We start from the raw sequence: 27,448 nt of genomic DNA on the forward strand, positions 1-27,448 counted from the left end.
AAACTCTGGACTTGTCCACATTCCCTCATGCAGGTGCCAAGGACTGTACCTCCTGTGCCAACTTCGACTTCCGTGGAATCTCTTTCCAAGCTCCCAGCACTGCTCACGATGTTCATCAGATGAATGGCTGTCCAGGCAAAAGGCATCCGATACTTGCCGAGTCTCTGGCAAAACTGCTCTGCCTGGCCTTTCAGTTTTTCCAACTTTTCCTTATTCTGTGAAGAAAATAATTCAATTCAAGAGATTAAAAAGAGAGGAACAGAAACAAAGGTTCATTTAGCAAAATAAGTGAGGAATGATGGTGTCTTTTCTAACTCCCAACGACTGTTTCAATAGCACCTTCTAGAGGAGGATCACTAAGTATTGTGGAAATGCAAATTCTGCTTCCCAAAACTGCCCTCAGGCCAGCAGAGACAGGACAGTCTGACTGTCAGAGCAGCTGTTTCATGCTTTTAACCCTTCTGAACAGCCTGTCAAATCTCAGTGAGCTCATCTGCCCGCTGCCCCTTCAAAAACATCTGAATTTTCCTCTCTGAAGTCTGAAATGGCCTTTCCTTATGCAGCAGGTACTCAGATCATCCGGAGTTGCATGGGGAACTCAAAACATCGCTCAAATAAGTAGTATCATACTTTGTTGAGGAAAAAATGGAGTAAAAGAGGATTTTTCCATAATTCTGCATATTGCTCTTTAGCAATTTTTTGCTTTAGAAAGGTTGTTACATACAAGACTTTAAAAAACCTCAGACAGGGACTGGGTAACAACAGAGAAACAGCTGCGGTTCTAGTTCAGGACATGCTTATGCACTTTGAAGGAGATGTTGAAAATTATCTTTTCACCCATATTCCCGAGCATCTTGCCAATCCAATTCCAAAATTTCACTTAGGAACACGGGAAACGGAGTTTTTTTCACTTTTGTTATCTATACACCTGAGGTGAAAAACATTTATTTTTCATATTGTGGTACAGTGATACAAAGACAGATACAGACAAAAAAAAAGTAAACTTCTTTACCTAAAATATATCTGAACTTCAGGAAGGAAATATTTTATTAGGAATTTGGTTAAAACTAACAAATGAACATCCCAGTTCCTTTGAAAAAGCATAATGGAAAGGCTCTGATCGCAAGGGCTGGAACCTCTGGTTTGCCCTTCACCCAGTCCTCACTGCTACTTTTTGATCTTCACTTGGCTCAACCCAATTGTACACAAAATCAGGAACTATTTTTGATACTCTTTTATAACCCTTCCAGAAGAAGGCAGAAGTGATGGGGTTAAGCTGCAGAAGCAGTGGAAAAGTTGGAAATTTTGCTGCAAATTCCCATCCAAGGCTGCCTTGACTTGACCCAGCTCTAAGCACAGAGCTGATCCTTTGGGACAGGGGATCACAGATGACTGAGCTTGATGGAAACCATACATCTCCCCTGCCAGCCACAAAAACTGGTGACCTTTAACAACTCTATCCCAATAAGGCACCAAGATCCAAAGGTCTTTGACTTTTTTTTGGCCTTTAGAATAGGATTAGTTTCTTAATTAAAAATGGATCCTCTTAAAGGCAGGAACAGTATCAATGGCTTTAACAGCCATTGTAAGTAAGTCCAAGGTAAAAGAAAATGCTTTATGTTAATAACAAAATAGTTATTAAGTGCTTGTAACAAATTTAATCAAAACAATTCTTACCTTTGCTGCATCAGATTCTTTAAAAATCATATAAGGCTCTGCACACTCCCCAATATCTCCCTGCTGTAATACTTTTTCGAGCTGAGAAGGGAAAATAAACCATTATAAGGACACGTATCCAGCAAGGATTGTTAAATTAAACAAACACTGGGAAGCAAAAACATTCTTTCACAAGAGTTAAAGCTTGATTTCCCTTTGTGAGTCAGGGAACAAGCACTGCACTCGACTTGTTAAAACCATTAAGTTCCCAGATTTCCAGCTATAACTGAATCACAAGTGTAAAATATAGGTCCAAAGGGAACATATAAAAGTTTGGGTTTGAGCTGTTCTAGAGCCACTTTCAGCTCATTTTTAAGGTTTTAAAGACAGCTTACACTATCTTCAGCATTATCACTTCAAGAGTTCTGTTCTTATCTCTATTCTCCATAATAAGGTCCTACTGCAGCAGCGTAAACAGGTGACATGGATGCACTCAGGGAAAACAAGCATTATTTTAAATCAGATAAAAATATCAAATAATGAAATCAAAAATTAATCAAATCAAACAATTAAAGTTAGCCACAGAGCCTATGTTTGCTGCTCAAGTCTCTGAGTAACAAACTATTTAACACTCAGTTCCTGATAGAAATATCTCCCCTATCACATGCCTGAAGACTGTTCCTCTCCAAACCATCCTGGCCCTTCCTCTCACATCCACCACTCTGCACATGCTGCTACAAGCTCAAAATATCTCTGAACTTCTCCCATGTGCCATTCATATCTCTCTGTTAGTAGAACTCCAAGAGACTACCACAAAGTAAGGAACAAAACTACTTTTCATCAAATCTTGCATTCCCTGCTGAGTTTACCAGTAATTCCAATTGTCTGAAAAGTGATTTCCCAGGAAGACCAATGTAAAAATTCACCCAATAAGGCACACAATGCATCTGTCTTATTTATCCCTGATTATATTATTTCCATCATCAAATAAAAAAAAACAGGCAGAACATGATTTTCACAAAGAATTCAGAAAATCATGCCACAAATTGCAGATGAGAATATGCTTCAACACTACTGAAAGCCTTACTCTCACCTGGGATTGTTTCTGTGATGCCACAAAGCCTTAATTCATTTTCAAAAGATTATTCCTTGTGCAAGAAGCAGTTCCTGAAGAACACACACACTGCCCATGAACTGAAAGTATGTCCTGAACTTCCCTCTTGACAACAGGATGATTTTTATGCAGAGACCAGGCAAAAAGCCTGACTCAAATGCCATTCTGAACGAGCAACATTTGTGTGCTCACTGAATCAAATGAAAGAAGAGAGAATAACTTTTATCTTTGTATACTTTATTCCAGGAGTGACCAATGTTGCATTTTATTTCAGTTATGGATCTCACTCCCTTAGCAATTTTGGTTCTTAAATACACCTGAAAAATCTGGCTTAAGGGCATGTATCACTTTTTTGAATGAGATTCAGATCAATATGTATTTTTAAATCACTGACTTATCTATCATCTTAAGGAGTCAGCACATTGTTTCATAGGAAAACCAAGGTCAAGCCCCAGAAAGCTGATTTATATCATCAAGCAAACCTTTGTGCTCTTCTCAGTTTCAATGCACATCTCCACTGAACTGTTGCTGTTACAAAGGAACTTAAATGAGAAAATCTGAAATGAAGCAGAGCTGTGGTGCCACTGTTTACACTACTGAGAACAGAATCCTGCTCTCCAAAGGCAAATAAATGAACCGGTCAGCCAGATCTGCTTCTATTTTATTTTAAATATAAAACAAGAGGCAATAACAATTTAAATTTCTCTGGCATTTCTTACCTTTATTACTAGAAAGACATCTTGAGAGGGGTAAGTGATAGAAAATATGGCAGATCTGGCCAGCGTGGATATAGCAGCAGGGGGGACATGAGGCCGAAGCATTCCCTTCATTTGTTCAGAATTTAAATCGAAGTAGAAATTCTCTGAAATCTAAGGAAGAAATTGGGGAGCTTCAACCACTAGTTATACTTTTTTTTTGTAAATTCTTCATAAACACAACAGTTTTAAAACACACATTAAAAAGTCTTCTTTTCAAATCATGCATAAAAAGAAAAAACCTAGTATTTTTAATTAAGAAATCAAGGCAGGACAGCGGAAAAGGAGAAAGAAAATGGAGCAAACAACACAAACTACCTATAAAATTTCCTTCAGATCCTGTAAGGAATGTAATTCCATCACAGGACTAGGAACATCATTGCTATCTGAATTGAAAATACCAAGGTATCAAAATAGAAACAGAAAGAGAAAAAATAACAAATCTTTAAAGACAGACAGTGAGTTTTCTACACTGAAACACCTAATCCTCAACTGCATCAAGGCTTCAAAGCCAAAAAGGATGTGAGCTGGTTATCAACACCAGAGGTCACTAAAGAACTTACTACTTAGAGCAAAAAAAAATGGGAGTAATGAGATGATAAAATTGGCTTATGAAATGTGATTTAAATATTAAACAAAGTTCACATAATATTCCACATACTCTCATCTACATAACTTAAATCTCAATGCATTAAATTCAGGTCTTAAAGAGATAAATGTCAAAATGCATATTTTTAACATTTTTCTCTCCACTACTGCTAATATCTCGAATAAGGAAAACCAAGAGACTCTTTAAATATTAAATACAGAACATAAATAGCTGAATAAATGTATTTTGCATTTTCAATAACTTAGATCTTGAAAGAACTCCTCAGTTTTGTTTAGATTTTAGCAATTTTAGCGTGTATGACTTTTTTGTGCATTATTCAAGTGTTACTTGATCCACACCATGGTGAGTCACGAAAAAGAGATTAAGAAAGTCATAAAAACCTAATCTAAATAAAAGGTTTCAGTTACCTAAGTGGAGAAGAGACTTTTGAAAGCCAAAATTGGAATATATATATATATACACATATAAAATATTTATTTATTTTCTGATTTCAGGCACTCACATATTAGATAATATTTTTAGAAAAGTGGTTATACTTCAACTGCTTTACTAAGCAGAAGAACACACAAGATGGCTCATGAAATGCCTTCATCATTCTTCCAAGCACCAGTATGTCACTGAGTTTGTTTCCACCATTAATTCCTTCCTTTTTGATTTTAATACAGGTTTGTAAAGCTTCAGTGGCAATGTCATCACTCAAATAATTAAAAAACATACCTTTTTCTTTTCTTTAACATCATACAAAGCCAAGCTTGCAAAAATGGGCTCAATTTCTATTTCAAATCTTGAAAAAAAAGAAACATAAAATCAGTTGACTTGCATTTTGTAACAAAGAATAACCAACCCCCTTCCCAAATCCTTCCTAGGTAATGGTGACCGAGATGTCAGGAACAGCTGAGCCATCCATTTTCAGGTTCTGTTGAAAAGGGATCTTGATCCTCAATATCCTCCCCACTCCTCTCCTGTCCTGCTCCCTCTGCATCGCCGCTGATCCCTTCCAACAGGACCATATTGGTGTTCCCTGGACCTCTTAAAAGCCTTTTCAACTCATTGACTCATTGAAAGCCAAGCAAAGCCACCTAATAGCTTCCTTAAAGGGAGAGGAATTATTAACTGGAATAACTGGGCCACTTAGCTCCTCTGATTCTCTGAAGAAGCTGCCCTATGCGCTAATTTAGTCTGCTGACCTGTTGACAGGGCTAAATGGCCAACTGGTTCCTGCCTCTGGACAGTCAGGGACAGGTATTTTGACAATTTTCAACACTTAACTGTTGTCAGAAAATACCAAGATCTCAAAAACTCTCTCAGAAAGGTGCCAGCTTTTTGGAGTAACTGTTATCCAATATTTATGCGAACTGAAACACTTCCCACAAGAACAGTAACTACCACATAGAGCTGAACTTATTGTTGGATCACCTGGGCACTTCCAGTCCCCACAAAAGGATCCCCCACGCATAAGGCCTTGCACAGAGCTCTCAGCTTTTCAGTCTGGAATTTGTACTTCCAGCAGGGAGAACACCACACAGGACTGCACCATCAAACAGGTGTTGTCTCTAGTTTCACAACAAAGGTGAGATTAACCTGAAAATGACCCTGCTTAGGTCATCTTAGCCTTCTCCCGGGGAAAAAAAGCTTGTTTTTGTGCCACTGAGGTGGCACAACCCCAGATGCTTGGACTACACCTGTGAGTACAGGTTCAGAGATTACTATGGTGCACAAACAAATAGATTTGCCATAAATTTACCGTCAGCAAGAGATGTTTAAATAGCAGAAAACACTAATTTCCAGCATCTAACTTATTTATGCCAAAGACACCATCCTTTCGACAGGAAGCTCCACTGTTACTGCATATTATGTTGTTCCAGTTCATAAAAGGCTGCAAAATCAGTTCATCTCTACGGCTATATTAGGTCCTGGAGTACTCTACGAGCAGGAGATATGTCCTACACATATATCTCAGTTATGAGCAGCAATGTAGGCTAACTGGAGCTCTCTAATAAGAAGGGTTGACCTAACTGAGGACACAGAAGATGAATACAGCAGTGTGGAAAATCAGTTTTGTACTTTATTTCTCCAAGGGAATAACAGTAAAATTTTACCTTGTGTTATTAGAGAAGAGTTATAGGCAATGAACCAGCTGCAGGTAACCCTATATTCAGGAGCTCCACTTCATTAAACTTGTTTAACAGGTTTCTATTCCTCCAGTTAATGCTTACTAAGTATATAAAGTCTTCACTCTTAAAGGGACACAGTCAAGGTTGTTGAGCCTAAACTTTGGCAAATCTTTGGCTGCCTTATGCTTTAAAGCTTAAGCATTTTTTAACCTTTGTCTTTTTTGTTTTCCCTCTTAAATTGCCTTGTTAGGAAGCTGAACACCAGTGACTGGCCAACCTAATAGCCCTGAATAAGTGTGGTGAAGCCCAATGACATGGAACAGGTAGAGCTGGATAACAGCAAGGAGAAAAGCCAAGGGAGGTGAATGTTTTCTCTGTCACACCAATAAGCAGAAAGTCTTGAAGAAACAACTGTCTGATGCACAGTACTGTGTAACTCAACCTTTAGAAAATTAACCTTTAAGCCTATGACCAAACATCTCTTCCCAGGGTAATAAACACAGCGATGGAGTTTTCCAGATGCACATGGATACAACAGCAGATTTAAATTCTCAATTTCTGCAATGCAGCTCTCTCTTGGAGTGATACTTACTTAAGGGACAAACACTTTACCAAGAGTCTTTGGCCAAAGTGCTCTTTGGGTACTTCAGGGACACTAAGGCGTTCTATAGGCTCCTCCTGAAATTAGAGACATGACACTTGTACAAACCACTGACAGCATTACAAAGCAAACATATGTATCACTTTTTTCTTCTGAGACACAAGCACCAATTTAATTTGAGGCTTCCCAGCATGTTGCATTCATCAGCAGCTATAAATATGTTAAATTAAATCCCTTTAATGTTCCTACATTACCGGGGATTGCATAACCATGAAGAAAAACCAATCTTCAGAAAGTAATATCTATGGCAACACACTATGCTAAAAATTTAGAGAGAGACCCACAAAATAGCTACAGTTCTCATGGATATTAAACATAGGTGATCTTAAATCCTTTAAATCCATGGCAGACTGACAGCTTTCACATTCCCTATATCCTTCACTTTTTTGGTCTCACCCACATGTATATAAAAATACCTCATCTGGTGCTGGGTGTAGTGCAAAAAGCTCCTTGTGCCTACTGGACTTCCTCTGGTCCTCGTTGTGGTGGTCAATCTCCTCATTTGGGGTTCGGTCCAGTAAGTTTGGGAGAAGGGCATCTGGAAGGGAGTTCTTCAGATCAAAAATACTGCAGGCCCAGCTGCCCCGGGGAGTGTCGTCAATCGACATTGAGCGTCGCTTAAGGTCATCCTGAGATCCAACAAATTAAAGCAACTTATAATGGGAAAAGGAACTGCACTTTTAAAACAGGACTATAAATTAGGTTTTATGTATCGAGGTTTTAAAGGCACATTACTTGTTCATCCTGGTAACTGTTGCCATCCGGAGCTTCATCAGACTCAAAGATCTGTTTGGGGAGCCCCTTTTGCCTCTCCTTCTGTTTGTCTAAGGTGTTGGGATTGAATCCAGTTCCCAGCTTGTGGTATCTGCAAACAAAGTATTTTAAATGCGTTCTTAGCAGCCCTTTTGACCCCAACCCCAGAAGCAGAATCACAGAACAAACCCAGTATTATCAGTGTGGGTGCTCTCAAGGCATAAACTGCTCTCTGCAAACACTATTTCCAGTCAGCCTCCACTGGAGCTGGGTCATCATCCAACAACCAACTACAATGTGACTCTGTTCATCTATAAAGCAACCCTGGGTGATGTCAAAAGAAGGACTATCAATGGCCAATTAAACTCATCATAAAATGTGCAATTGTGATGCCAGGAGTAGAACAGGCCAAGAACATGAGGACTGAAGTCCAGTGGGTCTGCTGGAGCAAGAACTGACAATATTGGTACCTTGAAAACCACAACACCAGCTCAGGTAAGTCCTGAACTCCTCTGGAGAACAGGCAACTTTCCAACCTCAACTAAAACAAGTGTCTTCCCAGAGAATCTTTGTAAGGAAATCAGGTCCTTCGGAGCTTTCCAGGGTGTAAGAGCACTTGGCAGTAAACAATCTGTCCGCTGTTGCTGACAACATTGGATCTCTTTGACTAACAAATTTGTGGGTACCAAATGGCACGTCTGTACTTACACACACACACACGGATAGAGCCATGGTCTCCTGACAATACTCACTGAAGTCAGTTCCCAAAGTAGTGCTGGGGTCACATCTACAATGAATTGTTCCTACCATGCCCTGTTACTAAATTTACCACAGAAGGATGCACAGAGGTGTGAAAACCATGGATGTGCTAGAAGTGAATAACAAAAGGTAGGAGAAAAAGCAGGAATGCATTTTCCTTCCTAGGCTATAATTCCTGAGAGCTGAACACTAGCATCTGTATAATCCTCACCTGGATGTCTTAATTTCCATCACACCTCCACCAATAAGTGTAAATCCATTCTAAATCACACCTGACTTCCTCAGTCTAGCACACAGAAATTATGCTGCAAGGTTGAAATCACAATATGCTATTGTTTTTTACAGAGCAGTGAAGAGACCTTATTTACCTTTTCCAATATCACTAAAGGAACTACTGAATGGGAGATTTGCCTGCCCCAAAAACATTTTGGTTACAAAGAACTGTAGGCAGAGACTGACATACAGATTATTTCCCCTGGGGTGGGGAAGAGGAGGATGGAATGTCACAAGTCATGTTCTCCTAAAGCCAGAAGAGCTGGATTTTGTGCCCTCAGAGCTAGCCAAGGCCCTTGGAACCATCCAGTGGGATGGATTAAGAGGAAACTGTTGGCATTCTTACTTGGAAAACAATTCAGTCCTTCCCAGCCAGGCTTTTGGGTTCTTCCCCTGCTCCAGCAGTAACTCTTTTATTTCTACTCAGTCCATTGCCACAATTTTATCCAAGCAAAAACTGCTATGAATATTTATGGAAGCACCTTCCCTCCTCTGACAACCTTGGACTGGAGTTCATCACCTTCAACCTTTGAGGTCTTCAGCTTCATCCCCTCTCTGACACAGAGCACAACCTGCAGCCAATTGCAGAAGACAAAAAGCCTCCAACTAAACCTCCTCGGTGCAGGAATCACAGCCAGGAATGCCAGGTACAATGAAAGTTGCTGAGAAATCAACAGTGGGTGGCTGGCTGGGTCACACTGTCCAGGTCTATGGTGTATTTCAGACTCTGCTGCAAAACCTGGGAGTTAATAAAGCATCTCTTCATTTTTTTTTCTGAGTGGGTTTTTTTTTGGTATGAGATTACAAAACACATTTTTATTGGGTCACATTAGCAGTGCAAAGCATATCTTCAGCATCCCCTCAAGTGGTTCTCAGGACAACATTAAACCAGTGAATTGTAGCAACTGCCACAAGGGCAGAGCTGTAGCTGCAGTGGAGTCATTTGTAGGTGATACACATCACATGGATCACTTACTCCTTGACAGCAGCTCTTGAAGTCATCAGACTTCCAATCATCCGAGAGACTCTGTGTTCCAAGGAAAGCCACTCAGAAACCTTCCTGCTGATTTGCATGAAATAATCAATGCGTGCACATTCTCTAAACTGTGAGCTCATTAGGTAAATGTTGTGATGGTTCAAATATTAGCGATTATTTGTTTAAATTAAGTGCATTTCCAAAGTCTCTTTGGAAACCAATGAAAGCTGCAAAGGGCACCTTATCTATTAGATGGTTGTGATTGCACATCATAGCAGAATTAATGCAACTTCTCTCTAAAGAGAGCTAAAAACAGATGCAACAAAGAAAGAAACAAGAACTGAAAGTAATTTCACTTGTTCACATTCCCTAATTTCTCTACCATTGTAAAGGAGCAACTGTAGACTAAAATGGCCTAGATTTTCCAAAATGCCCCAGGGGATTTTGACGTCCAAGATCCAATTTTCCAAACACAAAGCATCAGTTCAGCTAAACAGGGCAACTAAAAGCCAGGGCACATGGAATCAGTAGCCAGGACAGTAATTTCCGAGCCTCCTCATAGCAGTTAGCCAAGCTGCAAAAATGTAAATATGAAATGAAGCTGCAAATACCACAGGGGAACTCACTTTCTGTTCACAATCGCCCAGTCTTCCGTGTAACTTCTGACACAGTCCCTCACGTGAGGGTCCATCTCGCTGTTAAAAGAATAAAACCACAAATTATAATTATACATTATAATGACTTCCTAAACATACATACTTTTACTTAGGTTTGTGTTTAATTTTCCAGCCCAAATTTAATTTGCAGCCCAAAATTCCAGGCTTCAGCCCTGCAGACACTCCACACAGAGCAATTAATTCCTCACCTCTCCTCAGGCACGGCCGACACGAGTGTCCGGCATTCCCGGGGGGTATAAACCACCTCGATGTCATCGGGGGGAAACTCCAGCAGGTCCCTCAGGGGTCCCGACTCCACGGCAAGAGGGTGGGTGATGAGATAGTCCTCCAGGTCCACGGGGTCCACAGCTTCTGTGAGCGGCACCTGGGGACACACAAGCCATGGGAGGGTCTGAAATCGAGGTGAAACAATAAAGAAAAATCACATGCACATCTTCTACTCTGCTTTTTTTAAACCAGTTCTTCTGCCTTGATGAGAAATTTGATGCAACATCAGATGGTGATTAACCCTAGTGGTGTTAACCTCAGTTAACACACATCACAAAGATGTTTTGCATGTCTTATCTTTTATCTGATATTCCTCTGCATATTTCTCTGATGCATTCTATTATCATCTAAAAAAAACACAAATAAAGCCAAAAAAGGTTACAGCTGTTTTCAAGAAATTCCACAAAACTTAGTACCTCATTTCCCATGTGTATGACCCTGGATTTGTTTTGACCATGCTCTGATCACAAAGTGAACCTTGACCCTGATCCAAGATGCAGGAACCCTTTCTCCCTCAGGCACAGCTAGGAATCCAGACCAAGGCCTGATTTACCAGGAACTCAGGCAGCCATAGAACTCTAAAGAGTAACATTATTTTGAATTAAACCACTTCTCTGAGGAACACAAAATACAACATTCATCTACCACAGGTAGAAGTTTAAGCTCCTCCCTCGTATCAGAGCCTTGATGATGACATCATGACGTGATGAGTCTGCCCATGCCAAGAGGGAACACTGCTCTAAATAAAATGGATACTTAAAAATCATCTTTACTGGGCACAAAGCCTGTACCTGAAGCACAAGGAATGAACGAACACGTGCACGAAAACAATAGATTTCAGGGCAGGGCTGATCTCACCATCCTGAGCTTTTTTTAGATACATGAAAAGAAAATTTGCTTAAACTGGAAGCATACTCACATTGCATAACTTGTATTTTTACATATGTACATTATATAAATACATGTATATATTCTGATATGAGATCATTATGCTATGAAGCTATACATAAACATAGACATTAAGAAAATGAAACACTAAAAACAAGTTTTGAGGAACCTGTCTCTACAGCAACTGACAGATTTCCCTAGAATTCCCTGGCACATGCCAGTGAGGCTGAGTTGTTTAACAAGAGTCACAAAAACACATCAAAATTCAGCAGTTTTTCTCTTCTAACTTCCTCTTTCCTGTCATCCAGATGATTTCTGTGGGACAGGGAACTATCCTGTAGCTCGTCTTGTGTTGATTACTTTAAATAGAACATTTAGTACTTCAGTTTTAAATGTGCTTCTAAGAAAAACTCCTATACAAATCCCAAATTCCAGTTTTAAAATTATTGCCACAAAGTTCTAAAATGAATCAACTTTTTATTCAAGGAGAAGATTTGGCTAACACAGAGGGTGTTGAATGAATATCTCTACCACACCCACCCTCAATGATTCCTATTTTCTTAAAACTCAGGCTAATCCTCCAGCAGAAAAACAGAGTGACTTCAAGTCAGGTGAGTTGGACCAATGACTTTATGCCAGATAAGAATCTGGTTCATGAAAAAAATACCATGTCTAGAGACTTAGCATTTGTTTCTGCAATTTAGGAAAATGGTATAAATTCATTTCTGTGTAAAGAAATGCATCATCACAGAAGGGTTGGAAGGGACCTTAACGACCATCTAGTTCCAAGCTCCTGCCATTGGCAGGGACACCATGCACTGTGATATGATGTAATATCATCATCATCATCTATTTAACTCTGACCCCACAACCTTTTTTCCCCTTCTAATCCTGAACTCTTGAAATGGATTCAAAAGATGTGATTTGGAGAGCTTCTGTGAATACAAAAAAGATACTTTTCACTGTTTTCGTCACTGCAATGCTTGCAATGGAGCAGAAGTTGTCATTGCTCCTTCCCACATCACAGCTGACATGTCACCACCTCAGCCTGTTCCTTACAAACAGACAGACCAGCTCCATTTGGCACAAGATCACTGAGGGGTGAGTTTATCCCTGAGGAATAACATTTGAAGACTTACTTTCACTCCTCCTGCCGACCTCCCCTCCACACTGGCAGCTCCAACACTGAGGCACCTTCCAACGCTGAGCTGCCCGTGCAAGTGTTGTGTTTGAATTTGCACAAACTCATTTACCTATGATTCTCTAACACAGAGGAACCTCTCCCTCATTCCCTCCAATCTTTCCACTCCACTCATCCCAATAAACAGAAGGAAACTACAAAAAGACAAGGAAAAATAACCTGCATTAACACAGAGCTGAGGGAAACACAAAGGGCTCAGCAAACATAGGGCAGAGACTGTCACTGCCAAAAAACCACCATGTTTCCTCATTCCTGGCATTTCACATCTCAAATTTCACTTGTCCAACAAGAGCACTGGACAAGAGATGAATGAACTGGCTGTGCTAGTTAAAAATTACCGTATACAGAAAGGCAGGTGGTGCTTAGGGGCTATCCATGCTCTCCAGGGGTTTCCGAGCCCTTCAAACATCTCAGGATTAGGCCCAAGGCTACACTTCACAATCTTCCAGTTTGTCTCTTTGGTAACTATTGTACCATGAAGATGTAAACAAACATAAAAGTCAAACCCAGAGGCCCGTGTTAGACTCACCATCTGTGCAGCCAGAAATACTGTCTAGCACCTGAGTAAACAGGCCAAACATAAATTCATGGGTATGAAGAGGAACTACTTGGTGTCAGACTATTGGCACATAAAAGGCAAGCACATTATTTTAGGCTTTGGATATTTGTGGGGGAAGAAGTGATGAAAGAGGAGGAGGAGGAAAGAAGGATGAATAAATGCACCAAGAGGAAAATGAACCTAAATGGTGTCTCCGTGTGTGAATGGAACCATGAGAGCTCCTCTCATGGCTCCTGCTGCCGATGGCTTAACCTTTACCCTGTCTTGCTTCACGCTCCTGCATCACCCTGAAGGTGTGGATGGGAACAAGGACACACACAGCACACCGAGGTCTATTCCTATGTTACCAAAGCATCAGTCACCTGAAATTGCCACACAAACCCATCAGATGGAACGTGCACACTGAAGGAGTTGGACAAGTGCAGATAACGACCAGGTTACCCAAACCCAACATCCCACTGATGGAGGAGTAGAACCTGCTCTGCCATCTCACCTCCAACTCCCCAGCCCAGCTTACCTCCTCAGAAAAAACGTGGACAGGCACTCAACAGCTGATTCCCCTGGCCTGTTCGGACCATCGTACTTTGTAATGCTGATCTCAGTTACCAAAGAATAGCAAGTCCCCGTCAGCTGCACATTAAAAGGTTTCAAATCTGCTGCAGCTGAAATGGGGAACAGCTGAGGAGGATAAAGCTGTGCTCTCCCACAGCCCTGCTTGCTGGCAGGCTGCAGAAAGCAATCTTCGTCCTGCTCCCAGAAAAAGCCTTTTCAATTCCTCCTGACAGCTCCTAGGAACCAACAGTAAGTGCCTCTTCCACAAAACACAGCTAGTAGTTCTTCATCGAACTTCCAAAGGCAGAAGGACGATTTCAGTCAAGTATTTGCAAATGTGCAGCCCATCTACCACCTGGCTGATCATCCCAGAGTGTTTTGTATTGGAAGGGACCTTAAAGCCGATTTTATTCCAACCCCCTGCCATGGGCAGGGACACCTTCCACTATCCCAGGTTGCTCCAAACTCTGTCCAACCTGGCCTTGAACACTTCCAGGGATGGGGCAACCACAGCTTCTCTGGCCAACCCGTGCCAGGGCCTTACCACCCTGACAGGGAAGAATTTCTTCCTAATATCTCATCTAAATTTCTCCTCGTTCAGTTCAAAACCATTCCCCCTTGTCCTACCACTATCTGCCTACGTAAAAAGCCACTCTGCCTCTTTTTTATAAGCCACCTTTAAGTACTGAAAGGCCTCAATGAGATCTCCCCAGAATACTGGAGTGTTACCATAAGAAATCCTTGCCAGGGTGTCTGTTTCTTCCAAGAAGAGTTTATTAATACCCTCCAGAAACCACAATGTGCAAAAGTCCTGAGCATCTTCCCAACCAAGACTATGGAATAATCTAAATTAATGGCAAATACATGCTAAAAATATGCAAAGGAAACCTGCTCCCAGAACTGCTGGTCTTTTAAAACATACTCTTTGATTTTGTGTGGGCTGTAATTACAGATGAAATTTTGGACAACCTTTCAGACAATTCCTCAGAGATTTCACTTGGTCTTTATCCCATGATGACACTGTCATCTCACCGAGGGCAAGCACTATTCTGGAGCTATTAAAATGAACAGGACTACACAGAGAGAAAGGGCAGCTCAATATGAGTGAGAGGGGTATAACCTGTTCCCTGCCAACATAAACACTGTGTTTATCACAGTCCTGATAAACTGAAAGTACAGAAGAAATCAAATAGGATTCTCTTTTTCAGACTTACACAGCCCAGTTACCCCAAATCAAACCCATCACTTTCAAATAACAATCCTGCAAAGGCATGTCCTTAACCTGACCATAGACACACGTTCATCAGTTAACTAAGACACCAGCCTGCTTGATTTGGCTTCTACAGACTATTTAATTCACAGTGTCCACAGGTGCACCCGTGTAGTTGCAGTTATGGCTCTCAGCAGTTGCACTACAAACCTCTATTTCAAAGGTTTACAACTCTCCTGCAACGGGGACACTCAAGCTTTCTTCTTTAAGGTTGTGTTATTCTTCACTGTTACATCCCCTTAAAAGCTGGAAAATAAAATCTCATTTCCTATCGACTTTGCCCTTCTCCAGACAGCAAACATTGTATTTTGCTGTAGCTTTAGTGCACATGTCTCTCTCCTATTTATTGCCTTCTTTTGAGCACCTACCTGTATCATCATCATCACTTACAAAAGAAGCACCTGCACAAATCTGGCAAGAGGGGCAGAAGCCTCTGTGAGAGGATGGAGCATCACTCCATTGAGGGTAACACAAACCTTCATTTACCTTGGCCAAGCATCCCAAGGTAGTAAAGGGATAATGTGGAGGGAAAGCTACACCCAGGGCACCACACTGCAAAGCTCATGGCTTATTCCACCCCACACAGAAGCAAAGGCAAATTGGGATAAGACCTGCTCTGACGTGGCATTCCTGAGAACAGCCTGAGCAGCCTCTCCCTCATTTCCTGCCTTACTGAGCCAATTACACCTGTGCAGGGACCTGAGGATTCCAGGGCTGCTCTCCTGGGCGCTGCACAGCAGCTCAGAATGGGATCTCAGTAACAACTAGGGCAGAAAAAGGGACAATTATTATCTCCATCTCACAGGGACTGACTGAACACAGTGCCCTGATGTCCACAGGCATTCCAATTTTGCCCGAAGGACTTTAACCTATCCCTTCCTACACAAACAGCTGGGCATAGCTGGTATTTCTAGAGCCTGTCACAGAATTTGTTGCCCAACTCACACATGTTGTCCTGACCATCATGAGTGGTCTTGTGGGACATGTTCTAAGCCACACACTCAAATCCCAGCTATGATTTTGCAGGCTTTTCCAGCTTGCGTATGCCAGCACAGCCATGAAAAACAACAATCCCTCACATTTCCTTCTCCCTCCCTCACCTCTGCCCTCACAAGATGCTTTATCTCACAGGGAACCACACCAGCATTTTTAAGAGGTTATGATATGACAGCATGGCAGGATGCATCTGGCAGAACAAGGATTTGAATCCAAGCTGCTTGTGGCCCAATCGAAGCCCAGTTTTCCTTTTATCTCAAAGGAGATGCCTAATTCCCAAAGGCAAAGACCCAGCCTCTGTGAGGATCACAGCACAATCTGGGGCCCTGTAAAATCACAATGACAAAGACTCGAAGGTTGTAACTCCTGCCTCCTGTGTAGGAGTAAAACTCCGTGCAAGGATGTGATAAGGGACCTTGAAAAATTAACCTTGCAGAGTTCCTCATCACAGGGAGGATCCTGACTACTATTTTTACTTGGCAGCCAGGCACTTCTTCAAAATCAGGGTGGTATTTCTTGCCAATTTTGAAATCAGGACGAAGTTCCATCTTAGCTTCAAGACCTCCTTAAACAATTTATAACGTGCTAAAACTGCAACAGATTGCACCGAAGCTTCAAATTCTAAATTAATACCAACTTCCCACCCACTGCCTCCCTGGGTAAAATCCTGGAAGGACAGAAGCAGCAGATTAACATTTCAAAGCTAAGCCCCAGCCTTCTCTCAGCTATCTCTGGGTCTCCAGGGCAAACAGTCACTTCCCTTGCTGAGCAGTCAGGAATGCAGATGGCCTGTTCTTGCTGTGGCAAAATCCTGTCACTCTTAAAGGGATACTGGTATCTCAGAGAACAGGAGTCAAAGCTGATGTACCTTAGGGAAAACTCAGCATAAATTTGAGAATACAGGAAATATGCTAAAAAACCACAAAATTTGCAGGCAGGTTAAAGAAGGTAACAGTTTGAGAAATATCTCTGCTAAACAGAGGCATCAGATTTATTTTTAAGTGTGAACTACAGGCAAGTCAGTCTAAGAGGTTTTGAAACATGAGCAGTGCAATATTAACATTGACAATGCTCAAGTAATTAAAAAACATGTCTTACTTGCATAAATTACATTTTCTTTCAACTAAACACTCCAAAAATAATTCAAATGGATCCAAATTCAAAGAATCCCACATTTGTCTACTGGCATCCCTGCATTTCAGAAAACACATGCTCCTCATTTCAAAAGCCTGGTGACTGGTGAGCAGAGAGAACTTCTGCATTTAATTTTCTGGCTGCATTTATAATATGTGAAAATATTCAAATGAACCACGGAGATTCCTAGGCAATCTCTGCTTTCCATCAACCACAGACAGCTCCCAGCCCTCACCAAGGATGACACCTCCCCAGCCATAAGTGCAGTCATTACCTCCCCACTGCCTCTGGAATGCAGTTCCCTATCTCCTGCTTTGCTCTAGCTCTTATTCCTTCTTTTGCATGCTGTTCTGAGAGATGTAATTACTACAGAAAATAGCTGATGAAAGTCCTTCATTTCAAATTGCAAACGTGCCTCAAAATTGCAGTATGTGTTCTTTGTTAAGGCAAAACTTGTTTTAGAAATTATCTGAAGCCTCCATTTTTAAGATCTGAAAATATTCAGTATTAAGTTCTGGATTTTTTTTTTTAACAGACTGTGAGAACTGCACTGTGTGTCAAATTCAGGTACTATCATAATGCTTGAATTAGAAAAAGTGTCTAATAAAAGGAAATGGATGTCCCATCCCTGGAAGTGTCCGAGGCCAGGCTGGATGGGCTTGCAGCAACCTGGTCTAGTGGAAGGTGTCCCTGCCTATGGCAGGAATGAGATGAGCTTTAAGCTTCCTTCCAACCCAAACCACTCTGGGATTCTATGAAATATTTGTAAATATCTACCTAAAGAGGGATCCTACATGTAACTAGTAACAGCCAGTCCCAAAAACAGTGAGATGCTTTATGTACAAATATTGCCAGGTTATTTGCTATGATAACTGGTTGCTAATGTAAGAAGCCATTTGGGTATAGAAATATTAATATTAATCAGAGATTAATTAGTTATCTGGGAATACTAAAGCAATTTCTTACCCAACCCAGAAAGATATGAGTTATGCCTCCAAGGATGGGTAAGAAGAAAGACAAGATCCTTGATGACTAAGAATTGTGTAATTTCACCAAAAGTGTTTGAAGAACATGAAGACTTTGATACAGAAAACACAAGTGCTGAGATTGATCTCAAAGAGTTGTCCTCTGATAAATTGTGACAAAACTGAGAGCAGAAGCTGAGACAACAATGAAGAAATGAAAAAGCCAAACAGTTTGACCAGAGACTGCAGAAAAATCACAGACTTCCCACTTCTGGCAGACACACTCCATGGAGACAGACCCCTCCGGGCCCTTGGGGTTCACACAGGCAAACCATGGTGCCTCTGACCCATGGTAACCATGAGCATGGGTGCTCCTCTGAGTGGGAAATACTTGGCACAATCACATCTCAATTACCCACAGATAATTTACCCACTGCACGGATGGATTAACCACAAGACACAGGAGGACGCCGGCACTGGCGTCACATAGAGCTGCCTGTGCCCTTTAGTGGCCTTGGACACCTCCAGGGACAGGGCAGCCACAGCTTCTCTGGGCAACCTGTGCCAGGGCCTCACCACTCTCACAGCCAAGAATTCCTTCCCAACATCTAACCTTTGTCAGTGGGAAGCCATTCCCCCTTGTCCTGTCCCTTCGGGCCCTTGTCCAAAGCCCCTCTCCAGCTCTCTTGGAGCCCCTTTAGGCACTGGAAGGGGCTCTAAGGTCTCCACAGAATCTTCTCTTCTCCAAGCTGAACACCCCCAGCTGTCCCAACCAATTTATTAACAGGCCTGTCACAAATACTTGATTTCAGTAACCGAAATTACTTGGTATAATAACATTTAGTTAAGATTATTTATCTCTGTTAATATATAAACTGTTTAAGTTATTGCAGAGACTGAACAACCTTTCAGTGGACACCACTCACCAACCTAACATCTAAAACACCTCTGCAATATGGCTCACTGCTGGTTTTAGCAAAAGTAGGGAGCAGTTTTAATTTCCTGAAGCAAATGCCTGCCCCAGAACAGAGTTAACTGTGAGCAACCCCCAATGGGAGGAGCAGGGAAGAGGATGTGGATGCCTCTCCCATCCTCCCCTGTCTGATGAAGACAGACCATTCAGCAAGGCAGGGCAAAACCTCCAGGAAATACATATAATGGGAGTCACTATTAAGCCTTCATCAGCTCTGAGACAGCATTAAGACTTGGCTCGTTTTCCTTTTCATTTTAGTGATTTTGGTGATAAAATTACTTGGCTCTGAACACTTCAAAACGCCCTTTTCTCTGCCACATGAGATACTGTCATGTTTTCCCTTTCTGTGCTTCCCATTCACTTGCACAAATTATCTTTTCTTCTTCTTTTAAATTATGTTAAAATAAACAATGAAAATATACAAAGGAACCTATATTCTCTTATTGAATAATTAGATGCTATCTTTGAACACACAGCCAAAGTCTGACATCCAATAAATCCAAGACAAAGCTTCAATTAGCCCAGATAATGCCCATAAACCCAGCAGTGCTTTACAAAGATATGTAAATGTCAGCACCTTCATTTTGCAGGGAGAAAATAGAGTGCTGAGAGCAGACGTGGTCAGATCACATCACATCCAAGAATCCAGACCCCTTTATTCCCAGACTAATCAGTATCTCTTATAACAGTGTTCCTTTACATACTAACATTCAGCTATGCTGTAATATACATCAGACAGGAAATATTACCCCCAATCCTTTGGAAACAGCTGTGATTTTTCTGTCAAACAACTGAGTATACATTCACTCTGCTTATTTGCAAGTTTTATGAAAAGCTGCTCTTCTAATTAAAATCACAGAATCATTAAGGTTGGAAAAGTCCTCCAAGATCATTGAGTCCGATCTTTGACTAAACACCATCTTGTCAACTAAACCATAGCACTGACTGCCACATCCAGCCATTGAAATATGCCCTAAAGATCTAAAGAAATAGAAAAAATAAGACATCTAAAGATTTTTAAAAATTGAGGAAATTTTCTTTTTTTAGAAAAGAAAAATAATCAAGTTTTGGACAATAACCAAAAACATCTCAATTATTATCTTTGGCACTCAAAAGTGAAAAAAAATCCAAGATTTTATAAGTCCTTATCTAACTTGAAAAATAAAAATATCATTAAGAAACAGAAGTTGCTGAATGCAGAACAAGACAAAGAAACAGCTGGGCTCCAACTGAAGAGAGGTCCTGACACCCAATGATTATTTTCTGTTCTTTGCCAGCATCATCTGCCCTCACGAAAGGACAGCACACACACGGAAAAAATGGACTGAGTCTATTTGCAGATACAAACCAAAACTCTGCTCTTTCTACACCACATAAATTGTGGCTGCCCCATCCCGGGAAATGTCCAAGGCCAAGCTGGACAGGGCTTGGAGCAACCTGGTCTAGTGGAAGGTGTCCCTGCCCATGGCAAGGGATTAGAACTGGATGAGCTTTAAGGTCCCTTCCAACCCAAACCATTCCGTGTTTCTGTGATTCAAAGTAGCACAAGAAGTAGACATCAAACATCAAACCAACATGTGCACACCAAGACTCAGAGAAAGCTTTAGCTTCCTCAGTAACTGCTAAACTCTGACAATCTACAGTCCAGCTTTACCCAGGTAAATCTACTGCAGAAATCCACAGAGAACAGTCGGGCTTTGGCCATGCTGCAGCATCCAGCAGGGAAAGAAATGATGGCTGTAATACAGGGTGAGCTGACAGAGTTAACAGGCACTACAAGGACCTGCTCAACAGAAAAAGCAAACTTGGAAAGAAAAGAAAGTGGTTAGTCAGGAGGGATTATAATGGCCCATAGTAAACAGTCCGGTTCATCAAACAAACAAAGCAAATTCCCCATCCTGCAAGATGCTGGGGAATTCTCTGAAAGGAAGTGCAGCCTCTCTGTTTGCAGTGCATTCAGTCAGTGGGGATTCATGGTGAGAAGCACCAGCTCCCACGAGGGAATACCAAACCTCTGGAAGCATCCAAGATGAGCACAGCACATGGCTCACAACCAGAGCACAAACAGTAAGGTGCAAATGCACACTCCCTTCACCAGTGGGTTTAGAGAGACTTGCAAAAATAACTTCAAAAAATAAACCCTCCCTCACGTAACTCTCAGAGCTCATCAGCTCCTACTTCTCCACAACAAAAACTGTCAGTGCCTTCTGTTCTGGGTTGCAAAAATAAAAGCTCAGAGCTGCAGGGACTGCATCCTGCCAGGAGTCCCAGCTCGGCACATTAGGTTACACAGGAAAAGCCTTCGGAGGCCTTGGACCTGTGTCTGGGGTTTGAGGAATGTGCAATTAAAATCAGCTGCTCCTAAAGTGGCAGAAGGGTGGAGGCTGACAATAATAAACTCATTTGAAAGCAGTGTCTTCTCCCCAGCTCTACCAGATACCAAATTAGAAACACTTCTGGCAACATTTTGTCTGCTGCTTGTGAGGCAAAAATGAAGAGACTTACTAAATTTCAGCTGACAGGCTTTTGCATTTTTCCCAGGTTCAGCCACAGGCACATCTGTGGAGTGAGGAATGTCCCTGCACTGGCTTCTGTGGACAAGAAACAAAAGGCCCAACCAAGCCCGGTGCTGAGGGCTCTTCATTCACAAAAACATCCATTTCTCCATAAAATGTCTTTGTTGGACTCCCTGTAATAAAGACTCAGACAAACTACCAAAAGCAGCTGCTGGTGGCAACTGTCAACAGGGAATCAGCGCTGACCTTACCTGGACCAGAATTATCTCACCACAACGAGCAAGATGGGTATGAGAGACCACATCCGCACTGTCATTTGGAGTCATAGAATCATGGAGTATCCTGAGTTGGAAGGGACTTACAAGGATCATCCAAGTCCAACTCCTGTCCCTGCACAGGACAGCCCCAAGAATCCCACCATGTGACTGAGCATTGTCCAAACACTCCTTGAGATCTGGCAGGCTGGAGTCTCCCACTTCCATGCTGTGCACTCAGCAGTGCAATGTGCTGCCACCGTGGACACACTCAGGTGAAACCCAATCACGCAACACTAAGTATCCACACATTTTAGCAAGAATTTCCTATTTACTCCCACACCATGCACCCTACTTTAGGCTTTCAAACCAGTGTGGCTAGACAAAGCTGAACCTTTCCAGAGCAAGCACAGCTTCACAGCAGCAATGATTTCCCTCTGCATAATGCTGATTATTAAACCAGGACAGGCAGGCCCAGCAGATTCTGACAGATGCCTAAGGGAGAGAAATTAACCCAAAATTCAGACAAGCGAATCTCTGTCGTATTATGCAGCCTCAGGATATAGACTCATGACTTAACTAAGTAGACTTTTCCTCTAGACTATCTCCTACAAACCATCACTCTGTGTTAATCGTGCTTCTGCACAGCATCTCTGCTCAGCACCGAATTTAATATGACAAACTAGGAGCTTATCGCAGCAGCCATCACACGATCCAGTTTGATAGGAGAGGCTCAGAGCCTGCTTCCAGACAGTATGACCTTTTCCAGCATTTTTATAGATTCTTGCATATATTTACCAGAAAACACTACAGCAACGGGATAACGAGAGCTACCAGAAATGAGCAGCACTGTGACCAGCAAATCTGATCCTGCATTAGGAATTACATGGGAAGATCAACAGGACTAAAGCCTTGAGCATGAACACTTTGGATAACAGCAGAATGGAAAAACCTTAGAAATAGGAAGAAAAAGTGGAAGAGACAAATCAGAGCAAAAGGAGGTGATAAAAGGAAAAACAGTGATCAAAAACATAGCTGGGTGAGGAGCAGCTTGCAGAGGTTTACAGAAGGGATCTCACTTTCTGGAAGCAGTGGGGAGTAGAAAGGCAATTCAGACAACTTGTTCCAAGGTGAAACCACACATGAGACACACAGAAGCTATGGGATGGACATCCAATGGGTCCTCAAAAGCCAGCGTGCATTCCTCAGCTATCCACTGCTGCAGGGAAGTGGATTTAATGACCCCGAGCACTCCAGCCAGTCCTACACTGCTAATAGCACAGGTCCCTCCCTATTCTAATGCTGGATTATGCAAAAGACCATCCAGAACTGCCAAGTCAGGGCTTTGCATTATGACTCCAGAGCCCAGCAGAGCTGCTGTGATAAGGCATTAGCTGGACACGCCGCTCTCATTAACCTCCTCTCTGTGCTCACTCCCCACCACGCTGGGCAAACCAGCCTCCTGCTCTCCCTGTGCTCACACAGCTGATGCACAGGACATGACAGGAATTCCAGCCCTCCTCAATCCCCTGTGCCTCTGGCACAGCCGGATCTCCTCAGAGACAAAGTCTGTGCTTGTAGTGAAGTCATTCTTCTAAGCCAAAGGTCAATGTGGAGATCCCTTTTGAGGTTACACCAGCTCCGAGGACACGTTTGTGCTCCACAGGAGAAAGGTTTAACACATTACATTGGACACAGAGCAGAACACCAACTGAGGAAACTCTACAGGACCCTTCTCCAAAGAGAAGAACTCCTGTAAACTCTCAACACTTGTACAGACTATTAAATGCAGGGCATATTTCCAGTCCTGCCTGACCCAGTCATCCCTCTTTGAAGAAAACAAGATGCTGTAATATTTGTTTTCCAAGTTGACTGCTGCAAAAGAAACTGCTATGACCCAAAGCAACAATTCAAATCGAACACTTCCAAAAATACAGTTCCAGTCTGGAAAAGTTTGCTGCGCTCTTGGAATGTTTACCACAATAAATTTTGAGGGTTACTGGTAGGCCATGCGTGAAAATTTGACTTCAGAAAGGGTGATTCTGACAATGTAACCTAAATTTCAGCTACTCTTGAAAGTGGACTGTAAACTTGTAAGTAAATACACATTCCTGAGGAATAACCACATTCAACTTGCAAAGTAACATTTAAAATACCTCAGAAGAGTAGATGAGTTGCTGTGGTCCCACTCTCAAGAGTGACAAGAAAGACAGGAAAACAGCAGCCTGAGTGCATGAGCTTCCAAAGAGCTCTCCACGAGGAGAAACACACACACATGGAATTTAATGCCCAGTCCAGGCTGGTCTGGGATGAAACTAACATCTGATCAAGGGAGCTCCTTGTCCTACAAAGATTCTGCAGAAACGCGAATTCCCATCCCAACTGATTTGCAACACAGAGACCTCCAAAAGTAGTGGGTTTTGCATGGAATTATTTCCCTCTGTTATCAGAACCATTCAGGTCAACAACCTGTCAGTGCTGCAATTTCTTTCCAAATGGTAACTAGAATAACTGTGCAGACCTTCTCCAGCCCTCCATGTTCCAGACATTACTCACAGTGGTGTGATGAGAGACGCTGCCTCCGATGTTGAGGTTTTTGAGGAGCTGTGGAGAGCCTCCATACTGTCCCGAGATCTGCTTCCTGACCTCTGCAGCCACAGTTCTGGAAGGAGACAGGGACAACATTATCTCTGTAAAAGACTCACAATGAGGATGATATATCTGATATGCTTCACAGTGCTGCTGGAATGAAAGCAGTGTGCTGGTTGGAATGAGGGTGTCATTGGCCAGTAAGAACAGATCCTGCATAATGAATTCCCAGGAATCACAAAACTCTCACATGTACACATTCTTAACAGCAATTAATTTTTTTTTCCTTTTGTGAGCTGCTCTTTTGTGCACATCCGCGGCAATAAAATGCCTGTGACCCTAAGCACAAATTAACTTGTTCCCAGCAGGCTCTTTCCAGTTCCTACCAAGAGCTCTCCTCACCTCTTAACAGTTCCAAATCTGGTCACACAGCTGCTCCTTTACTCTGCATTTTCAATCCTTGCTTATTTTTGGGTTTTGCAGTCACAGTTAGACAAGGGACCAGGAAACAAATGACTGGGTCATACAAAAAAGTGTTTCCCTTTCCATATAGGAAAGGTAAAGGTGGGACTATTGGTGTCTAGCAGAGGAGACACTGGCTAGCAGGTCACAATGCCTTGTGGTCCCTACCAGGAGAATTCCCATCACTGGGCAATTTTCTCACCAGGAAGGAAAAACACAGAGCAGCCCTTTCATACCTGAAGGGTGAAATCCACAGTGTCCCTCCGGGGTTTCCTACTTTCCCCAAAACACCACATTGTCACTGCTAAGGCTGAAAACACAACAGGTAGGTAAAACCACCTGAAGGAGGAAGGAAGAACAAGGAAGAGCACAACAGAAAGGGAAATCTGATGGTTAAGGACTGTCTTAAAGAGCCACAGGTCCAGCTCTACCAGCCATCCAGACATCCATCCTGTAACCCAGCGGGAAGCTGCAGCTCCTCTCAGCAGGGATAGCAAAGCTTCTGAGTATGGTGGAAATGGCTTTGTTCCAAAAGCACACCAAAACACCATATTCCTTCCACAAAAAAGTGTTTTGCTGAAAATCTGCTGACTACCTACAGGACCTCACCATGACGAGAGTGCTGCTCTCCGGGAGATAAAACAAATTTATTTGTAATGAACCCACTCCCCAATCATCATTCACCACATTGCAGCACTACCATCCACTCTGGCTCCCAGAAGGAATTACCATCTCCAAAGAGACACTAACCAGTCCATAAGACAGATGAAGAGGCTGCAAGGACACAGGCAATTTTTTTCTGCTGTATCAGTGATCTTTGTAGGAACAGCATCACGGCTGAGAGACTCCCTCCTGATCTCACCAGGGGAACATGCTGTGTGTCAGGACAGCACACAAGCTGCTAAAATCCTGTCAAGCAGATGGTTAAACTGCCCCATCAAAACCTTGAGTGAGTGATCAGGATGAAGCACATCTGCTAAAAGGTGTGATTGCCAACTGGAACAAACACAGGAGAGCCATCAGGGTGATCAAGGGAGCCCAAAGGGGTAGGCTCCTGGCTTTGGGATTGTTGGTAGGCAGGAATGGAAGCAGCTGGAGGCAACTGCTGTCCATGGAAGAGAAGGGAACTCTAAGAGGGAACTAGCTGGGACAACCAAGGCTACCACAGAGAGCAGATGTTTCCTCAGGCCAGAGGATGGACATAAGATTAGCCAGAGGAAGCATTATTTTGTCTTTTTAAAAAAGTGGACTGCAGAAGGAAAAAAAATAAAGTTTTATGTATTCTGGCTGCAAGAATTCATTTCCTTCATGTTTACCCTTATCCACAGGAGCTGATGTTTTCACTTCTGAAGGGTAGCTTCTGAAAACGGACCAAGCAGCTCCTGCTGGCAACAGACAATATCAAGGAAAAACCATCCCCCTGCTCCCACCACGTGTACACCCACACTCACAGACACACACGTGAGGACAAACCACATGTGCTGCTGGCATTTGTAGGAAAATTTGGAATGTATTAAAATGGCTGCTTGGCATGGAAAGCACTGTGCATGTGTGGCTGATGATTTAAAAGTTTGCCCTCGGGTTGCAGACAGGCTCTGCTTTAAAGCAGACTCTCACTCGGTGTGTTTTGTGTCACTCCTGACGATGCACAGAGAGAGAGCCCTGGCAGGAAAAATCAAAACCCACATTTTGCCACACAGCACAACACAGGAAAAACTACCAATCCTTCCCCATTTTCAAGAGACATTGTTTCCAGATGGGAAGTACAGCCAGAGGAGGAAACTTGTCCTCAGTTGTGAGACCACAGCTGTGCCTGGCCGTGTTACTCAGCGCCTGCTCCTCATGAACCCAAGACATGCTCTGGGACAGACCCCAGAGGGGTTCTCCATCCTTCCTTCTCCTGCCCGTTGGGCTCAGCTGGGAGCTGTGCTGTGTTTGAGGCACAGCCTGTCAATACACCCCGACTTGAAGCAGAAACAAGCCCAGCTGCAATCCCTGTTGCTCAGGGGCACTGCGAGTTTGCACGGCTGTGACTGCGCTCCCCGACATCATCACGGCTGAGAAGGGCATTTGGTGCAACAGGGGAAGAAAGGTGGCACAACAAAAGGCTGGCACTGATCAACCATGTTGCTGCCTCATTAATAACCTCACTGGATATTAAAAATTGCCCTGAAGCGTGACCACAGAAAGTCAGAACTGAACCTCCAATGGGTTTCACCAAGACACCATCATCACTCTCAAGTCTCAAGCACTCCTGCCTCTCCACAAGTACCAATCAAACCTTTTCCCATGTGAAGCAAATAGATACTGTCTAAACCTCAAAATTCCTGAGTGGAGTCTGCAGGACTTACTACTATTTATTCCAAGCCTGCCTGCAGTCTAATCCACAGCTCACATTGGCTCCTTTCTGTATCACTGCATTCACAAAGGTACTGGACCCCATTTCCCTACTGGAAAGCATCATGTCTGACATT

At 42.5% G+C, this 27,448-nt stretch overlaps 1 protein-coding gene across 1 annotated transcript in view; it reads right to left on the minus strand.

Annotated features, from left to right (window-relative positions):
- DOCK7 (dedicator of cytokinesis 7) overlaps nt 1–27,448 on the minus strand; it is a 99,674-nt gene that overhangs the window by 62,067 nt on the left and 10,159 nt on the right. Inside the window, 10 exon segments of the mRNA XM_027694190.1 lie at nt 50–215; nt 1,678–1,758; nt 3,490–3,639; nt 4,853–4,919; nt 6,842–6,927; nt 7,327–7,539; nt 7,646–7,775; nt 10,298–10,366; nt 10,537–10,712; nt 24,480–24,585. Of these exon segments, the coding sequence (XP_027549991.1) occupies nt 50–215; nt 1,678–1,758; nt 3,490–3,639; nt 4,853–4,919; nt 6,842–6,927; nt 7,327–7,539; nt 7,646–7,775; nt 10,298–10,366; nt 10,537–10,712; nt 24,480–24,585 (1,244 nt within the window).

Source organism: Neopelma chrysocephalum, unplaced genomic scaffold, assembly GCF_003984885.1.
Source record: "Neopelma chrysocephalum unplaced genomic scaffold, ASM398488v2 Primary Assembly neopelma1_97, whole genome shotgun sequence".
Lineage (NCBI taxonomy): Eukaryota > Metazoa > Chordata > Aves > Passeriformes > Pipridae > Neopelma > Neopelma chrysocephalum.